This window comes from Lissotriton helveticus, chromosome 8 (assembly GCF_964261635.1).
Source record: "Lissotriton helveticus chromosome 8, aLisHel1.1, whole genome shotgun sequence".
NCBI classification, from domain to species: domain Eukaryota; kingdom Metazoa; phylum Chordata; class Amphibia; order Caudata; family Salamandridae; genus Lissotriton; species Lissotriton helveticus.
The window spans coordinates 744,906,893-744,924,895 of NC_136069.1; the positions used below are offsets into that span (position 1 = coordinate 744,906,893).

Sequence of the window (18,003 nt, forward strand, 5' to 3'; positions counted from 1 at the left end):
CTTGCCACTAAGAAAGGTACAGCAGTTGAATTAACTGACTCAGAGCCCAACACAGCAGGAGTGGCGCCAGCACCAGATTGGAGACAAAGGCGGGCTGAGATTACACGCAACTATTTTTGAGTAAGTAAGGACACACAGCCAGTTGTTGTATTTGAATGACGTAGTTTAATATATTCAAAAACAGCAATTGATGGACGGAATGTTGCACAATGGCAAAACATTCACCCCCAGTCACAGATCTGGGTTTAATCCATCGTTATTTTGCTCACCACACCACCCTGGATCAGACATGGCCATATGCAAATCAGTCTTGACCCTGTCCCTCATGTGAACAGCCCAGCCGGAACTGCCAAGCCATGTCTTCCCTAGACCAGAATCAAGCAACCTAGGACCGGTTGCTGGCTATCAGCCGTCATCAGCCAGGATAGCTTGATTCCAGTGGCATGGAGAGTACGGGACTCACGTCTGAGCATACCCGTTCCACTCTGGGTGACAAATGCAAAAACAACAATTGATGGACGGAATATCGCACTATGGCAATACATTCACCCCAGTCGCAGATCTGGGTTTAATCCATCGTTATTCTGCTCACCACACCACCCCAGTTCAGACATGGCCATATGCAAATCAGTCTTGACCCTGTGCCTCGTGGGAACAGTGAGCCCGAACTGCCAAGCAATGTCTTCCCTGGACCGGAATCAAGCATCCTAGGACAGGTTTCTGGCTATCAGCCGTCATCAGCCAGGATAGCTTAAAATATTGGCACTACGCCACCACATGATGGGCTCAACATGGCAGTTCTATTTGTAAACACCCTACAAAGATGTCATGGGTTAAGTCTCCCAGTTAGCTAGACTAAGTGTGGCTTGCATTACCTCCTGCGGCCACGCACAACACTGCTGCACTCCCTTTGCTGACTGTCGTCATTGGCAATTAATCCAGTGCCAGCCAGCACCTTGACGTCTGCTGCTCATCCTGGACTCAGTTGCAGGGGGCGTTACACTGCTGCAACTTGTTGTCTCCTCACTGTCCCCCACATCACCTGCCCCAGTATTGGCAGCCTGATTAATTAGGAGCACTTCAAGTGCAGTGGTCACTGTCACAAGCTCCCTTGACACATCACAGCTGCAGTGTGCCATCCCTTCCTGCATGGCCACGGAGCGCCTGCAGAGCAGAGAAGTGGCAGTGGAGAGACGGTTTACCGCCTTGGTATACTTCTCCATTTTCTGCCTCTCCCTGCGACGTGCCATTCTGTCCTCATCAAGCTTGCTACACAGCAGCCTCACTGACTGGGACATGTCCCTCATACCCTCAGCCAGTGTTGTGTTCATAGAGCAGATGCCCTTCTCCATATTCTGCATGTTTGCTGTCACGTGTCTCATCTGCCGCTGAACTGATTGTATTGCTTTCCCTTGCAGGTGCTGGACTTTTAACATGTTCACTTTCAGACTTGCAAAAACACCATGCTCCTCGCCCTGCAAATGTGGACTGGGTTCCTTAGACCTGTGGCGTCTGGCACCTGTGGTTGATTGCTCTGTGGGGGACTGTGATCCTGCATTATTGCCATCCACTGGCACCGTTGACTGTTCTCCAACCCTGCAGTCTTCCACGGACAACTCCATCTCTTGGAGTCTGACAACTGCACCCCTCCTGGGTCTCGGTAATGCCGGTAGTGATGCTGCTGGGGATGTAGGTGGTGTTGTTGTTGTTGCAGGTGGTGGTGTTGTTGCAGGTGGTGGTGTTGATGCCGGTGGTGGTGATGATGCCGGTGGTGGTGTTGATGCTGGTGGTGGTGGTGTGGTGTGACCTGAAGTTGAAATGGCCTCCTCCTTTCTCTCCCTCCGGGGTGCCTTTCCTGCCTTGACATGTGCAGACCTGCGCAATGTCTCGCCTGTGGAGACAAATTGTACATTAGCTCACTTGTCTGGCAGCATTTCGAAAAGAATACATTTTCAAGTCTGCCAATCTATCTGACTGTCCTCTGCTTGCTTATCACTAATGTGTGGCACATGCCTTTGTGTTCAGTGGGATGACTGTTATGATAGGTGTTACACTGACTACATCTCCCATAATGCATTGCTAGAGTTTACTAAAACATGTACTGGGGTGGGATTCACACTGTCCCATTGGGGAATGGGGTCAGAGAGTGGGGGGGGGGGGCACAGCTTGGTGTACATGCATCTTACCTTAATTGTTGCCAGCTCTGGCTGAGCAGTCTGCATCCCTGATCCCCCTGACACTCTCAGGCTCAATGGTGGACTCCATCAGCAGTTCCAAAGCAGTCAGTGCAGGTGATCTATTTCTTCCTCCACCTGTCAGGCTGGCTTGTTTTTTCCTTTCGGCCATCTTCTTCTTTACCAGGCTCCTGACGTCGTACCACCTTTTGTTGAGTACGTCTATTTCACGGTGGATCACTCCAATGGCCTTTGCATTGCCCTGTATTCCAAGCCATATTTTTCTCTTCTGGGATTCTGGCCCTTGCAATGACTGTTTCCCAAACAGCTTTGTGTGTTCTCTTGCCACCCCTCAATCAGGACCTCCAGCTCCCTTTCACTAAATTAGATTTTTCTTTTCCTTTCTGCACCTTCATTTTCACTCTCCTTGTTGGCCATTCTGCAGTTTGTATCAGAAAAAGTTATTTCAGTTGCTCCTCTGTTCTCCTTTGCACTCCCTGCCTCTACGACATATTCTGATTTAGTGCAGCTGCATGGGTGTGGCCACTTCCTGGTTGGGAGGTGATGTGGATGCACAGGATTGGCTGAATCTTCAATTACTGTTTTTTTAATAACCGATTCGGTATTTCCCAAATCGGTATTTAGGAATCGGTAATACCGATCGGTATTAAGGAATCAGTAAATTTTACCGATTATTACCGATTAGGTATTTTTTTCCGATTTTTATCTACATTGAAAATACCAATTTCTTGATACTGATTCCGTAAAATTTGGTATTAAGAATTCGGTATTTCTATTTTACCTACATCAGGCCCTATATCCCTTAACACATCTTCTGTAGTACCCAGTTAGGCCAAGAAAGCTCTGACCTGAGTCTAGGTAGTGCGAGCAATCCAGTCCATGAGGGCCTAGGTAGTGCGAGCAATCCAGTCCATGAGGGCCTACATTTTGCTCTCCAATGGCTGAACTTGGCCTCCACCTACAAGGTGGGCCAAGTACACAAACTAGCTCTGCCCTATCAGGTGGTTTGTGGCCTTGATAGTGAGGCCTGCCTTTTGCAGGGCCTCAAGTACATTTCTGAGGTGAACCAGGTGATCTTCCCAGGTAAATCTAAAGACAGCTATATCATCTAGATATGCTGCACTATAGGCTTCCTGACCTGTTACGACTGTATTCACCAACCTCTAATATGTGGCAGGTGTATTCTTCGAACCAAAAGGCATCACAATAAATTGATAATGCCCTCTGGGGGTTGAAAATGCTGTTTTTGATTTGGCATCCTCAGAAAGTCTGATTTGCCAAAAACAGCAATCAGGTCAAATGTACTGAAATACTTGAGAGAGGTCAGAGTACCAATCAGCTCATCTGGATGGGCATCTGTCCTAGTGACTGCCTTGAGGCCTCTATAGTCAACACAAAACCTCATCTTTCTCTTTCCTCCTGGGTGTGAAAAGTTGGCACAAAGACTACAGAACTAGCCCAAGGGCTATCGGAAGGCTCAATGATCCCCAACGCTAGCATCTTGTGGACCTCTGTCCTGATGCAATCTCTGACAAGGTCATGCTGTCTGTAAACTTTGCTCTTCACAGGCAGGCTGTGACCTGTGTCCTTTTTCTTCTTCTTCCTCTTCCTCTTTCTTTCTCTTTCATCTTCCTCTTTCCTTCTCCTCTTTCCCCTTCTTCCTCTTTCCCAATCCTTCTCCTTTTTCTTCTTCTTTCTTTCTTCTTCTTCTTCTTCCTTTCCTTCTTCTCCTTCTTCTTCTTCTTCTTCCTCTTTCCTTCTCCTTCTTCTTAATTTTTCCTTCTTCTTCTTCTTCCTCTTTCCTTCTTCTTCTTTTTGCTCTCTCCTTCTACTCCTTCTTCTTCCTCTTTCTTTCTCCTCTTCCTCCTTCATCTTCATCTTCTTCTTCTTCCTCTTTCATTCTCCTTCTTCTTCTTCTTCTTCTTCTTCTTCTTCGTCTTCTTCTTCTTCTTCTTCTTCTTCCTCTTTCCTTCTCCTTCTTCTTCCTCTTTCCTTCTCCTTTGGCTCTTGCCAGCCACACAAGTGAGGTATCATTTTACTCAGGAGCATGAGAGGAACGCTGTGGGGTAGGACATTTGTGCAGGCGCAGTGATTCCACACAACAACATGTAGCAAATGTGGTTGTTTTCAGTTAAATTTAAGGTTTGCAGGGGATTCTGGGTAGGAAAACATTGGGGCATCCACGCAAACCAAACCTTAATGGACTCCCCCGGGTGTCTAGTTTTCAGAAATGTGTGGGTTTGGTAGTTTCCCAAGATGACCGCCAAGCCCGGGCCAAAAACCAAGATGACACCTCTTGCAAAACCAGGCTGTTTTGTGATAGGTAATTCTGATGTCTCCTCAATACGTTTTGGGCCCTTGTCTGTCCCGGGTATTTGACCCACCCAAGTGAGTGAGGTGCCATTTTAATCGGTAGACCTGAGGGAAGCTGGGTCGTAGGAAATTTATGGATACATGCAGATTCCAGTACTTTCCCACAGAGATTTGAGTAAAACATTGTTTTTTCATCAAAATGTAAGGTTTGCAGGGATTCTGGGTAGGAAAACATTGGGGGCCCCACGCAAGCCATACCTTGTTGGACTCCCACAGGGTGTCTAGTTTTCAGAAATGTGTGGGTTTGGTAGGTTTCCCAAGATGGCCGCCAAGCCTGGGGCCAAAAACCCAGGTGTTAGGTCATTTTGATGTATCCTCAATACCTTTTGGGCCCTTGCCTGTCACGGGAACTTGACCCACCCACGTGAGTGAGGCACCATTTTTAATCAGGAATCCTGGAGGAACGCTGTGTGGTAGGAAATTGTGGATCCACACAGATTCCAGAACTTTCCACAACACAAATGAGGAAAATTTGTTTTATTTTTACAAAGTTTGAAATTTGCAAGGGATTCTGGGTAACAGAACCTGGTGAGAGCCAGACAAATCACCTCATCCTGGATTCCCCTGGGTGTCAAGTCAAAAATATATAGGTTTTCTATGTTTCCCTAGGTGCCAGCAGAGCTAGGGTTCAAAATCTACAGCTAGGCACTTTGCAAAAAAAGGGTCAGTTTTCGATGTGAAAATGTGGTGTGTCCATGTAGCATTTTTGGTTGTTTCCTGTGGCGGGCAATAGGCCTACCCACACAAGTGAGGTACCATCTTTCTCAGAAGACTTTGGGGAATGCAGGGTCATTTGAATTTTATGGATCCACGCAGATTCCAGAATTTTCCACCACAGAAATGTTTTTTTTTTTTTACAAAGTTTGAGATTTGCAAGGGAATCTGGTAACACAACATGGTAAGAGCCAGACATGTCATCCCATCCTGGATTCCCCTGGGTGTCTAGTTTAAAAAATTTATAGGTTTGCTGGGTTTCTCTAGGTGCTGACAGAGCTAGGATTCAAATTCTACAGCTAGGCACTTTGCAAAAAAGGGTCAGTTTTCACTGTGAAAATGTGGTGTGTCCATGTAGCGTTTCCTGTTGCGGGCACTAGGTCTACCCACACAAGTGAGGTACCATCTTTCTTGTAAGACTTTGGGAAATGCAGGGTGGGTGGACTTTCGTGGATCCATGCAGATTACAGAACTGTCCACCACATAAATGTGAGGAAAATGTACGTTTTTGACAACGTTTGAGATTTGCAAGGGTTTCTGTGTAACAGAACCTGGTAAGAGCCTCTAGTTTTCAAAAAATGTATAGGTATGCTAGGTTTCCCTAGGTGCCAGCAAAGCTAGGGTTCAAAATCTAAAGCTAGGCACTCTGCAAAAACGGGTCAGTTTTCACTGTGAAAATGTGGTGCATTGATGTTGCGATTTGGGCCTTTTCCTATCACAGGCACAAGGCCTACCCACACAAGTGAGGTACCATTTCTCTCAGAAGACTGTGGGGAATGCAGGGTGGGTAGAAGTTTGTGGATCAACGCATATCCCAGAACTTTCCATCACAGAAATGTGAGGAAAATTTGTTTTTTTAAAGTAAGTTTGAGGTTTGCAAGGGATTCTGGGTAACAGCACCTGGTGCGAGGCACACAAGTCACCCCATTCTGGATTTTCCTTGGTGTCTAGTTTTTAAATATGTACAGGTTGGCTAGGTTTCCCTATGAGGGGGCTGTGCTAGGGCCCAAAATCCACAGGTAGGTACATTGCTAAAAATAAGTCTGTGCCAATTGGGCTTTCTGCCGCCCTGGGGAGGGAAAGCGGGGGGGAGGTTGCCCCCTTTATGCCCACAAGGAGGGCAGAAAGACTGTAGCTATTTTTTGGGGGGTGGGGGCATTGGTAGGCCCATTCTGGACAGCCCCCATGCATAAAAAAGCCAGCATAATAGCTGGCGCCTAGTGGGCTATCTGCCCCCAACAGGGGGCAGATCAGGGGCCGCTGCCCCCACCCGCCCCTCGGGGGCAGAAAGACTGTGGCATTTTGTTGGGGAGGTGTGGGCATTGGCATATCTATTCTGGGCTGACCTCACCCCTGACTTAAAAAACAATATATTTCCTGAGGCCTAGAGATATTTCTGCCCCCCCCTGGGGGGGGGGAGCAGATAATGGGCTATTCCCCCAAATGCCTCACAAGGGGCAGAAATACTGTGGTAATTTATTTTTGGTTTGGGGACATCGACATGCCCATTCTGGGCTGCCCCCACCCCTACATCATGAAACAAAATCCCTGTTGCCTTTTCTTGAGGGGGGGGCAGGGGCATTGGCCTACCCATCTTGGGCAGCCCCCACCCCAAAATCAAGTGTAAAAATATCCCTGGCTTCTAGTGGGCTTTCTACCCCCGGGGGTCTGATTGGGTGCTACTGCCTCTGTCTGCCTCCCGGGGGGCAGAAGTACTGGAATTTCTTTTGGGTTGGGGGCATTGTTGTGCCCATTTTGGGCACCCCACCCCTACATTACAAAAAGCAACAAACATTGGTTTCTCGTGGGCTTTCTGCCCCCAGGGTCAGATTGGGAGCTTCTGACCCCATCTGCCCCCAGGGGACAGTAAGACTGGAATTTCTCTGGGGGGTGGGGGCATTGTCATGCCCATTTTGGGCAGTCTCCACCTCTACATGAAATAAAAAAAATCCCTGGTTTCTAGTAGGCTTTCTGCCCCTTGGGGTGGGGGCAGGAAGGCTGTAGTGGCCAAAACTAATTGGGGGGAGCAAAGGCCCTTGCCCAATGGACCCCTTCACCCTCCTTGGTGTCTAGTGGGTGGATCCCCAAGCAGGGATCCACTAGGGAGGGTTACAATTGGAAAGGTGATATTCTTCCCTTTCCAATGATACCTCTCCCGTCTTTCTACGTGTTCCGGGATGAGATAGGCCCCATAACACATAGAAAGTGAAACGGAAATGAGCCTAAAGGCTCATTTCAGTTTCGGATTCTATGAAATGAATAAGGTATTCCTTTGCCTTCAGTGTGGTTCTTGCTGGTTAACAGGGAGGCCTTTGCGAGGCTGGCCCTCACAGGCCCATCCTCTGCTGCTATGGATGGAGGATGGCAACAGAATACTGACCAAATCTCACATTTGTTACCCCTAGCAAGGTGAGGTATGGCTCTGATGGCCACAGTCTGTCAGTTTAGGGACAAAGATTTAATGTCAAAATGTGGGTTATTGAGATGGGAAGACCCTTGCTAACTTATCAGACACACCTTAGTCAACTCGCAATCAAAGTCTCAGAAAACTTTGCTCCACCCCTGGTAGCTATAGCACAAGCCCCAAGCAATACCCAATAAATATTCATTTTAATTTGAAGCAGCAACAACAATGTTAAGATCAAGAAAATAATGGAATAACATTTCTCAACTGAAGTTAGAAAAATAGAAAAAACAATAATGAGCAAAACAAAACCAGCCCTATTAAAATTGGATATGGGGAACCAGAGATATGAACTGTTAACATTTTAAATTAAAAAGTGTGTAAAAAAACTAAAGTATGTTTAAATACCAACAGTTTACAGTTCACCGGGACCTAGGTGCAATTTCAGGCTAAATCATGACGGACTGGAAGTCGAATGCATCAAGTTGGTCATTCTGGTCAAAACTTTTTACCTTTGTAAAGAGGTTATTTAGAGTTTGGCAGATGGGATACTTAGTCACAAATGTTGTGCATATTCCACCTGGAGTATTATAGGGCACTTCTAACATGACCGAGGGAATATCTGCCATGCTTTCACAGAGTATTCTGTCCACCAGATGCTAAATAAGGTCCTATGTCTCTGAATTGCAAGTCAAAATCCTTCTGCTGACAAATTCCAAAACTGAGTCTGGCGAAGGTTCCTCAAAGTTTGAAATGTTGCCATCAATCTCCTACTGAAACCGTTGGTTCTACCACCAAATCTCTGGCCAGGAAGAAGCTAGATTATGGAACCACAAATATCACTGTGCCTCTGGAATGGATTTGCCGCCTCAACCAGGTCAAAGCTTTTACTTTTAGACTTATGTACTCTTTTTTTGTTTTCAAAATCCGCCAACAAGGCAGCAGAGGAAGCTGTAGTTGGAAAAGGCTCCACAATGCAGGATACCAATACCTCAAACCTGTTCTCAGCATGGCAAAAATCTCTGAGTTGGACAGACCAAGGGGCATATTATCAAGGGGCTTTATCTCCGCTTTTTTGGCTTTAAAAGCCAAGAAAGCGGAGATAAAATTATCTCCCTATTACCAAGCTGTCGCTAACACCAGTTAGCGACAGCTAATAGGAGATAGTGACCATCTTGGGCCCCGCTTTGCATGTCAGTGATATTTATCACTAATGACATGCAAAGTGGGCGTGCCTAGATGTTAGCGACTGAAAACAGTCGCTAACATCGCTATCTCCTATTACCAACTTTTGGAGATATTCGCGCTAAGCGCGAATATCTCCAAAAGCTAAAACTTGCCCAGGAGCAGTTCTTAGCCATGTTATCCAATGGGAGGTGGATAACATGGCTAAGAGCATTTGCTCGATAATGCATGAATATCGCTGACTTTTCAGCGATATTCATGCATTGCGGCAGTTTTTTATCGCATTTGCGATAAACCTTGCTAATAGCAAGGTTTATCTGCGATAAAAATCGCCGATTTGCGGCGATAATTTTTGTCTCTAAACAAGTTAGAGACAAAAATTATCTCTATTGGTTGGTAATATACCCCCTAGTTTTCTTGTCCACCTTGTGTATAACCTCCCACATTCCTCATTTTCCAATTTTGCCTCGTCCAGTAATTTGATGGGGTGGTGATGATGAGGTGTTATTCGTGTCAAGGAGTAGCCAGAAAATTAAAATAGCCCCCACTTTGAACCGAATTGCTGATGTTACCAAGCAAGTGAGTGGAACCCTCCCTAGAACTAGCAGGGGCTGCTAGCAGGTAAAAGCGGTGGGACAGTGCCGTAAATAACAAAAAAAAGAAGAGAAAACGTACTTGCACACACTGCCTCGCCATCTCAGTGCTCTTCTGCTCCTGGTGCACAGGCTTACAGATATACAAACAATTATCACAAGATAATATAAAACTCAAATCTTTGTTACAAGTATACTTGATTGTTTATTTGATACATTTAGGGATATTGTCATCCATAACCATTTGCAGTAGACAATTATTTGGAGAAAGATTTGTGATGAACTGTTATTTATAATATGCATGGGATTTTTAAATGAGAAGTTCTTTTAATGTAGCGTTATTAACCCAACATATTTACATTTTTTATATATAAATGTGCAATAACCTGGACATTTTAACATAATACCGTGGTCGTTGTTTAGAGAGTTTGTATATACATTAATAGATAAAATACCAAAATTACTTTTTTTTATAAAACAAGTAAATATATTTATGAATGGTGTAACTGATGCGTGTGTAACAAAAGGGATTCTTACTTATTCCGAATAGCATAGGCACAGCAACACCTCCTCATCAGTGCACCCCCACCAGTGCCACACCAACTCACAATCAGCGCAGCACGACTTCAGCACCATCACAGCACCACCTTAACAGCAGTACAGCATCACTTCAACATAAGCACAGCACCATCTCAGCATCAGCACAGCACCACCTCCGCAACAATGCACCACCACCAGTGTGTTCCTACCTCAGAAAGAACTCAGCACCAATGCATCATCACTTCAGCATCAGTGCAGCACCTCCTCAGCATCAGTGCAGCATCACCTCAGCACAGCACCACCTCAGCATCACTCAGCACCACCTGATCACCAGCTCAGCACCACCTGAACACCAGCGCATCAACACCACCACAGCATGACTTAGCACCGGCACAACATCATTCAGCACCACCTCAGTATCACCGCACCCTCACCTGAGCATCACCTCTGCAGCAGAATAAAACCACCTCAGCACCAACTCAGCATAACTCAGCAGCACTTCAGTCTGCCCTCGGAATATGGCATCTATTGATTATCCTTTAGTTTTTCCTTAACTCTGGGAGCCTATGTGGTGACTTAAAAGTTGTCACAGCTACAGATTGCTCTGCTAAGCACCCAGCCTCAGCCCACAAGATTTTCTGAGGCTTCTTACACAGGCACATTTACGTGGCATTGTGCAAATTCTTTTGTTTAAAATGTTATGTTTTTAAGTACCAATCAGCCATCTTGGAAATCTAAATACACGTTTTCGAATAGTGAGTCACAATGGCAGCCTCTGCATAACAATATAGGTGCACAGAAAGGCCCACATCATCAGCCATATATACATTTGATTTCTTAGAAAACATCTGGAGCTTAAATTGTTGACTGTGGAACCAGTAGACTTAGGTTTTAATCCTTACTCTTTCACTTGACTACATTGTGTAATCGTGGGCACATCCAGTAATCTTCATTAATGTGAATCCTATCTGAATAGTCTGAAAAAGATGCAAAATAAACATAATCACTCCACTCACCCTTGTGGCATTCCTAGAAGTTTAGTGTGACATACAACACCACACAATTTATTGTCACACAATTCAACACCACCCACCATAATAACACTCCACATACTACCACTCAACGCAACATGATTCAACTCCACATAATTACACTCAATTCAGTACCAGATAAATAAACCCCACATAAAACCACTCTGTGCCACATAGCAGCAATCCATATAAATGCCCTCCAGATCATTCCACATAATTCCCTTCAGCATAATTCCACTCAACGCCACACAGTTTCACACTACACGATTCAATTCCACATATTTCAATTCCATGCCACATAATTTGACAACTAACTACATAATTAAACTAAACAACACAATTACACAATACACCCTATACATCCAATCCCTATCACAGAATTCCACACCATGCCACACAATTCAGCAGCACACCACATAATTAAATGAGACTACATACCACCGCACAACACAAAATGCCAATCCACATAATTACACTCCATACTCAATAACACATAATTACTATCCACACAATTCCACTGCACACCATGCCACATAATTCCACTCCACAGATCCACTCCACTCCTCACTAGTCCACGTCACACAATAACACAAAAAACAATTCCTATCCAACCCACATAATTCCACTTCACACCACATACATAAACTCCATTCTACATGTATGAAAGGCATTGTCATTTACAACACTTATAGCTCTAACTCTTGCACACACTCTTACCACCTTTCTCATGTGTTTGACTTCAGGTATTCAAGCACAGTTTCTTACCTGTACCTTTTCAAAGTTACCATCGCTCAATCCCATGCTCTCCTCCTCTTGTTGATGTGTCTACTGCCTACTCAGAGGCTTCCTCTTTATGAGTCTGTCGCCTGCTCTCCTCTTCTTTCTCTCTTTATCACACACGCTTTCTTCTCCTTTGTCTGGAGTTCATTCAACACGTTGTGCACAAACTACCTATCCCTCTCCCTGTCTATCTATTCTGTGCAGCTCTCACCCTTATCTATCTACCATGCCACATAATTCCACCACGCAAATCCTCTCAACACCTCACAATTCCACAACTAACAATTCCAATCCAACCCACATAATTCCACTCCACACCAACTACATCCACTCCACTCCAAAGCAAAACACATGAGTAAAAGACATTGTCATTAACAGCGGCAATAGCTCTGACTCTCACAAATGCAAGACCTATTGGCATTGCCAATGCTTGTCCCTCTTCTTTTACATGATATATCCTTAGAGGAGTGCAGAGAGCTATACATTAAACCAACGCATGCCTCTATGTCAGCGTGCATGGGTGACTGCAAATCTGGTATTCTATGTGTGTGGGTTCCAGAAGGTCTCTGCATCTATGCCTGTTTACTGGTCGATGTGCATGTTCAGGGATATCTGTAGGTATACTTCTTTGCATATTTGCATATATGTGCATCTATTTCAGTGTATGTGTGAAGGTTGAGTTTCTTTGCATGTATGCAGCATTATGCAAAAGTGGAGCCAATTCGCTTTATAAGTGCCTGTTTTATATACATTCAGATACTTGACTTTTTCCCCCGATTACTAAATGCAATATTGCAGGTTCTAAAATGCAAGACAAAGATATTCATAAGCTACTCAGCCAATACATTCATATATACATTACAGTTATAATAACAACAAAGCATTGAATGCATTTTGAGATTTCATGCCGGATGTAGTCATTACTTACATATGTTCACACAAAGGGGCTTTTTCATACAGAATGGCTACTGCTTGCTGTGGAATATGCGTCAGGCTGAAATAAGAAAATGCCTGGGTCTGGAGCAGAAGGGATGCAAAAGACAGTCAACAAAAGGACCTCACTTTAAATGTATAGTTATTGTTGCTGCCTTCCATCAGCCTTGTTAGAAACAATATGACACAAGGCTTTGCCTACGGAGTTGACAGAGTCTGGTGACACAGTTACTGGACCACAAACAACCTTGGTTAATTTGGTTAAAGCATAACCTGCTTGCTTCAGATTAAGAATGAATAATGTTTTTCAGTTTAGGAAACCCCTTACACTAGCATTATCACACAGTACTGTTATTGAAGATTAGCAAAAAGACGTTTGGTTCTTCCTTTTGAAATAGCTCAGTTTATAAAACAAGCAATGCTAATAATAACGGCGCATTTAGAGCGCACCCTGGCATTTGTTTAGCCCCTAGGGTCCCTCTATGTAAACCGTGCACTGGGAGCACCACCTTAAGATACAGACCCTGCAGCAGTTTTGAGCTTCCTGGTGTCAAATGAAGTAACTTTTAACAGGTGTTACTTCATATCCTGGGTGGTAAGTTAAGCAACGCTTGGTGCAAAAACCTTTTACTTTCATATTATTAAAGCAGGCTTCGGGGAGTGCTAATGTGTAACATAAATGTTTGCGCATAGTCTTGTGGCAATTTGTTGTGGTGGCAATCTGTTGTTTTCAGGTGAAATCTATACTATTCAATATAAATCTTAAAACGGTCTTACATTTTGCCTCCATAGTTTCCCTGCTTTTCATTGGCTCCTGTGCTTGTCACTTACTTTTCCTCTGTTTCTATTGGCTGTAGTATACTGTCCTCGTGTTGCTCCTGTGTGCTTCTCTTATCAGTTTCCCATCATGGAAGCGCTGTTTCCAATCGCTTGGAACTACTGAGACGGCAGCAACATGATTATTACCAGCATCTATGTTGTGACGTAGGAGAATGAGGCGAGAGTCACTCCCAATCCCAGGAACTGAATTAGACCCCCCTTAATCTCCTAGATTTTCTAGATTCCTTTTGCACAGTTAACACCCAGCATCTGGCTGCGCTAGATAGGAGCTACTAAGATGGCGGAAGCCTCACTGGGGGTTCTTGAGCCAGGCGGGAGACCTGACTTTGTGGCACAGTTCCGCCTGCCCTTGGAGCGCCCTCCTCTTTCCACAAGATGGAACTCAGCATGACCTCAAGATCAGTCCGGGGATCCAGCATGCTGCTTCTCCCCCCACCATTCAGCCTTGTACCCCTATGGACATCTCCAACTTGGGGATACCTCCAGACCCAAGACCACCACTCTTGAGTGCAACATCACCGGAACACCTGGCTGAATGATGGCAAGAATTTCCTGCTCTGTAAATATGTAATATATAATGGTCCAAGTCTAATCGCTGTTAAAATGTAATCCTTAGTGAATTTGCAATTTGTGAATATATTTATCTCTAACCACTAGTATATGTATTCAGACCCCCCCGGAATATTGTGGCATAGATATGGAAATTTAGCAGCACTAAAATGGAAATTTAGTGGCACAAAAATGGACATTTAGCGGCATTATTGTGGCACTTTATTTTACTTGTAAGCATTCTTTTTCAGCCTTAAATAAATTGAAACTATTGTTACAGAGTATTCCACTTTGTACAGCTCTAAATCTAACCTTGTGAGCGTGGGCCCTATTTCTCCATGGAATGTTTTAGCGTCCTTCCCCAAATGTGCATAATGGAAATAAATTGCATAGGAGGGAGACAAGCTTAGGGTGGCACATTGCCCTAGCACACAATATTCACCTTGGTGGTTTTAGGAGCTGGAAATCAGCCAAATTCACATTAAATTTGATAGCAGACCAGTGAAGTAGCCAGATTGTAGCCAGACTGCAAAATTTGACCTTTTTGGGCTGCTGCTTGCATGAGGGCACACACGCCCTGGGGCATATGAGCCATATCTGGTTTGGAGGAATCTGGTACTAATTTGTCCAGGCTGACTGAGACACAGCAGGCCCTGTACAGAATGTGCTGGCGCTGTTCAGAAATTATTTATTTTATTTTTGGCATATAGAAACAGACAGCTTGACCGAAGCAGAAATACCATCAAAATCAATTAAAACTCACTCAGCTAATATAAAACTAATTTTAAAAAATAACTTAGGGGCCGATTAGGATGGCGGACGGAAAGCCAGTCTCGCGGGAAATGACCTTCCAACCGCACTGTGGGGAAACCGGCGGTGCTATTAGGATTCCCCTCCAGCAAAACCCGACCGTGGCGGACGGATGTCTCCAAAGACCGCCGACCTTGGACGGAATCATAGAAAAACCGACAGCCGCGGATGGAGTGGCCGCGGTAACAGGCCAAACTGCCTTGGTTCATGGCGGTCAGGTCCGTGCGGTGGGTCTCGTGGCAATGCTTTCCCTCTCCGTTATGGTGCTTCCGCCGTCCATGAGATGGAGGTGTTTCCTCTGCGGTGTACTGGTTTGTTTGCGACATCGTAATATTGCAGACAGTCGAGACGTCATTCCGCACGGCGGTGAGCCTTGATTGGCTCCGTCCGCCATGGTGTCTAGTGTATTCCCGTGGTGGTTCACGTCTTTACGCGGCGGACAGTAAATGTGCCCAGTTCCCCTTCCTAATATGGCGGCCGGAAGGCCCACTGCTGGCGGACGATGAGGTGCGTTTTCCGCCGCCTCAAGCCCAGCGGTCATGCATCCGGCCCCTATGTTTGAAACATACATGGACAATCTCTATATTGTACAAAATACAAAATGATTGGGCCACAAAACTAACGTTCCTAAATAACAAAAGAGGGCGTGGAAATTACATTCCAGTTTCTCTAATTGCAATCATACTCAGTTCAGTTTCTGAATCGAAGCAAATCAAGCTTGCTGGTAATGATTATCCCTATGATTCTTACGAGGTTAGTCATACCTTCAGTCGGTTGCAATGCATGACAAAGGTCCCACTTGCTTTGATTGCCCTCTTATTCCATCAGTTAGAGCGTCAAGATTTAAAGACATTTTGTCGATCTCCGTTTTACAACTGGACGGCAATCACAGACAAAGGAGCAAGGAGACAAACACACTGACAGTGATCTCGACAGCAAGACAGAGTGCACAGACACAGTCACGTGGGACCATACAGCACTCCACTGACAGGAAGCAGTGGCCGGGGTATGGGTCTGGTCACTTTCTGGCTTTCATCTTTCTGAAATTTTCAATGTAATTCAGAGAAATGTTAAAGGTATACGCTTTGGACAATGCAAACGCATAACAAATGGACGCTCAGCTTTGAAATTAGAGGCCAATACAGCTGAAGATAACGGCCCCAGATAGAGGCAAGGCACTGACATGGACATCACACTGAAGACAGTTGCTGACAGAAACACAGGCACCGCTGCGGAGAGACACGTGCAGATTTAAGAAATAATTTCTGACATGCAACACTGGGGAATGCACACCAAACAAAGCATGTAGAGCCGGCTGGAGACAACGAGTCAGTAGTTTTACAGCTTTATGAGAAATTGGACCGAAAAGGCAACAGAGTGTCTTGAGGCAGAGAATACAGTTTAAATACAGAGAAGCCTACGTCACCAAGCTATGTTACCGGCTGCACGGTGGCACATTGTGACGTGTGTGCGTGCATCAATAAGAAGCCATATGTTTTTCCTCTCTCCAGGGAGACCTTTTTTAGCAGCTAAAATAGCAAATATCTCGGCCATCGCGGTAATCAGCCGATTTGTGATTTTTTTCGTGAATTGCAAAATTGCGAAATGCTGGAGGGTCTGTGTAGTAGACCTTTTTACTTACTACCATTCCTATGTGATTTTAGAGTTTATCTGTTTGTATCTCTTCCTTGAGTGACTTAACAGCTTGTACCATTGCAATTTTCCCTACCTTCACTCCACTTGTATATATAACTCCAGGGCACAAGTCGTAAAAAAAGAAGTGGGGGGACGCTGTCACCGGAAGTGATGTCACGAAAGGTGCTGAGCTCCTCGTCCCAGAGAGGCCAAAGAGTGAAGTCCAGCTGTTTGGCAGGGGGGGATGGCGTCCCCCCGGTAAAATAAGTGGGGGGACGCCATCCACCCGCGTATTACCCCGACTCGAGCCCTGTATAACTTTAACCACTAGTATATGTAGTAGACCTTTGTCCTTACTACCATTCCTATTTGATTTTAGAGTTTATCCGTTTGTATCTCTTCCTTGAGTGACTTTACAACTTGTACATTTGCAATTTTTCCCTCCTTTCGCTTCAATTGTACATTTGCAATGTTTTTCCTGTTTATATCTCTTATGTAACTCATGTAATCCAAAGTCCTTATGTATCGCAACTGGTTCTTTTGTAAAGCGCTCTGACAACTTCGGGTAATGTTTGTGCTATATAAAATTGCATTAAATAAAATAAAATAAATAAATAAAAGTTAGAGCCGTCGTATTGTACCTTCCTGCTCATAAGGTGAATTCTTCCTCAAGGGTGTTTCTTTTCCTCAAAATAGAAATTGCTGGTTATTAGAAATGCACTTCTTCAAGTCATCCCGGATTCCATCAGCAGCAGTACAGGGTTTCCTTTCATGAGCCGCAGGGCTGGTTCAGTGGACACTTATGGCTTTAAAGAAGAGAAGTTAATATAGGTGTCGGAGCCCTGTCTCAGATGTGCTGTGACAATGTGTGCACCAAGTTGGCTGTGCACGGGCCTCAATGTATGCCACCCTCTCTCGGCAGCCTGACATTGAAGTGTCACCTGCAGGGGATGGTAAATCAGTGATATGGCAGTTGTACATGCAATCAGGCTGCACAAGGTGTTCGTAAAAGCAAGATAGCGGCACAGGCCCACACTGCTCTACGTGTAGCAGGACCCTGAGTCGCACCGAGCTACAGAGGAAATCTGCTCCAGCAGTCGGACGGGGTGTTCTAAATCCGTTCTCCAAGTTATCTTAAATGTAAACCTTGGTGACTCTAAACCCAGGACCCGAGTCCAAGCTGCCCAGAATCTGGACACCCTTTCTAAATTGGACTTCAAACTGTTGTTGTAAATTTAAGCCCAAGGTTGCTCTAAATTTGATTACAGACTGCTAAACAGCAAGGCTGCCAGCGCTCTAAATTAGGTGCCATGTGGGATCAAAAGTTGTGCTGTATTTGGGCCCTCACTGGTCTCACACAGGGACCATTATACTTGTAAACCGAGCTACAAGAGTGCAAATTTGGCATTCAAAATGGTGGA

The 18,003-nt window shown here is 44.9% G+C and overlaps 1 protein-coding gene across 3 annotated transcripts in view; it reads right to left on the minus strand.

Annotated features, from left to right (window-relative positions):
* Positions 1–12,908, minus strand: part of LOC144772898 (arylsulfatase D-like) — a 734,130-nt gene extending 721,222 nt beyond the window's left edge. Inside the window, exon 1 of one of the 3 annotated variants that reach the window (XM_078657571.1) lies at positions 12,744–12,908. In XM_078657571.1, coding sequence (XP_078513697.1) covers positions 12,744–12,771 — 28 coding nt within the window. In that variant the 5' untranslated portion in view covers positions 12,772–12,908. The remainder of the gene's footprint in view (positions 1–12,743) is intronic. The other 2 variants (XM_078657574.1, XM_078657572.1) reach the window with 2 other exon arrangements.
* Positions 12,909–18,003: the final 5,095 nt, after the last annotated feature.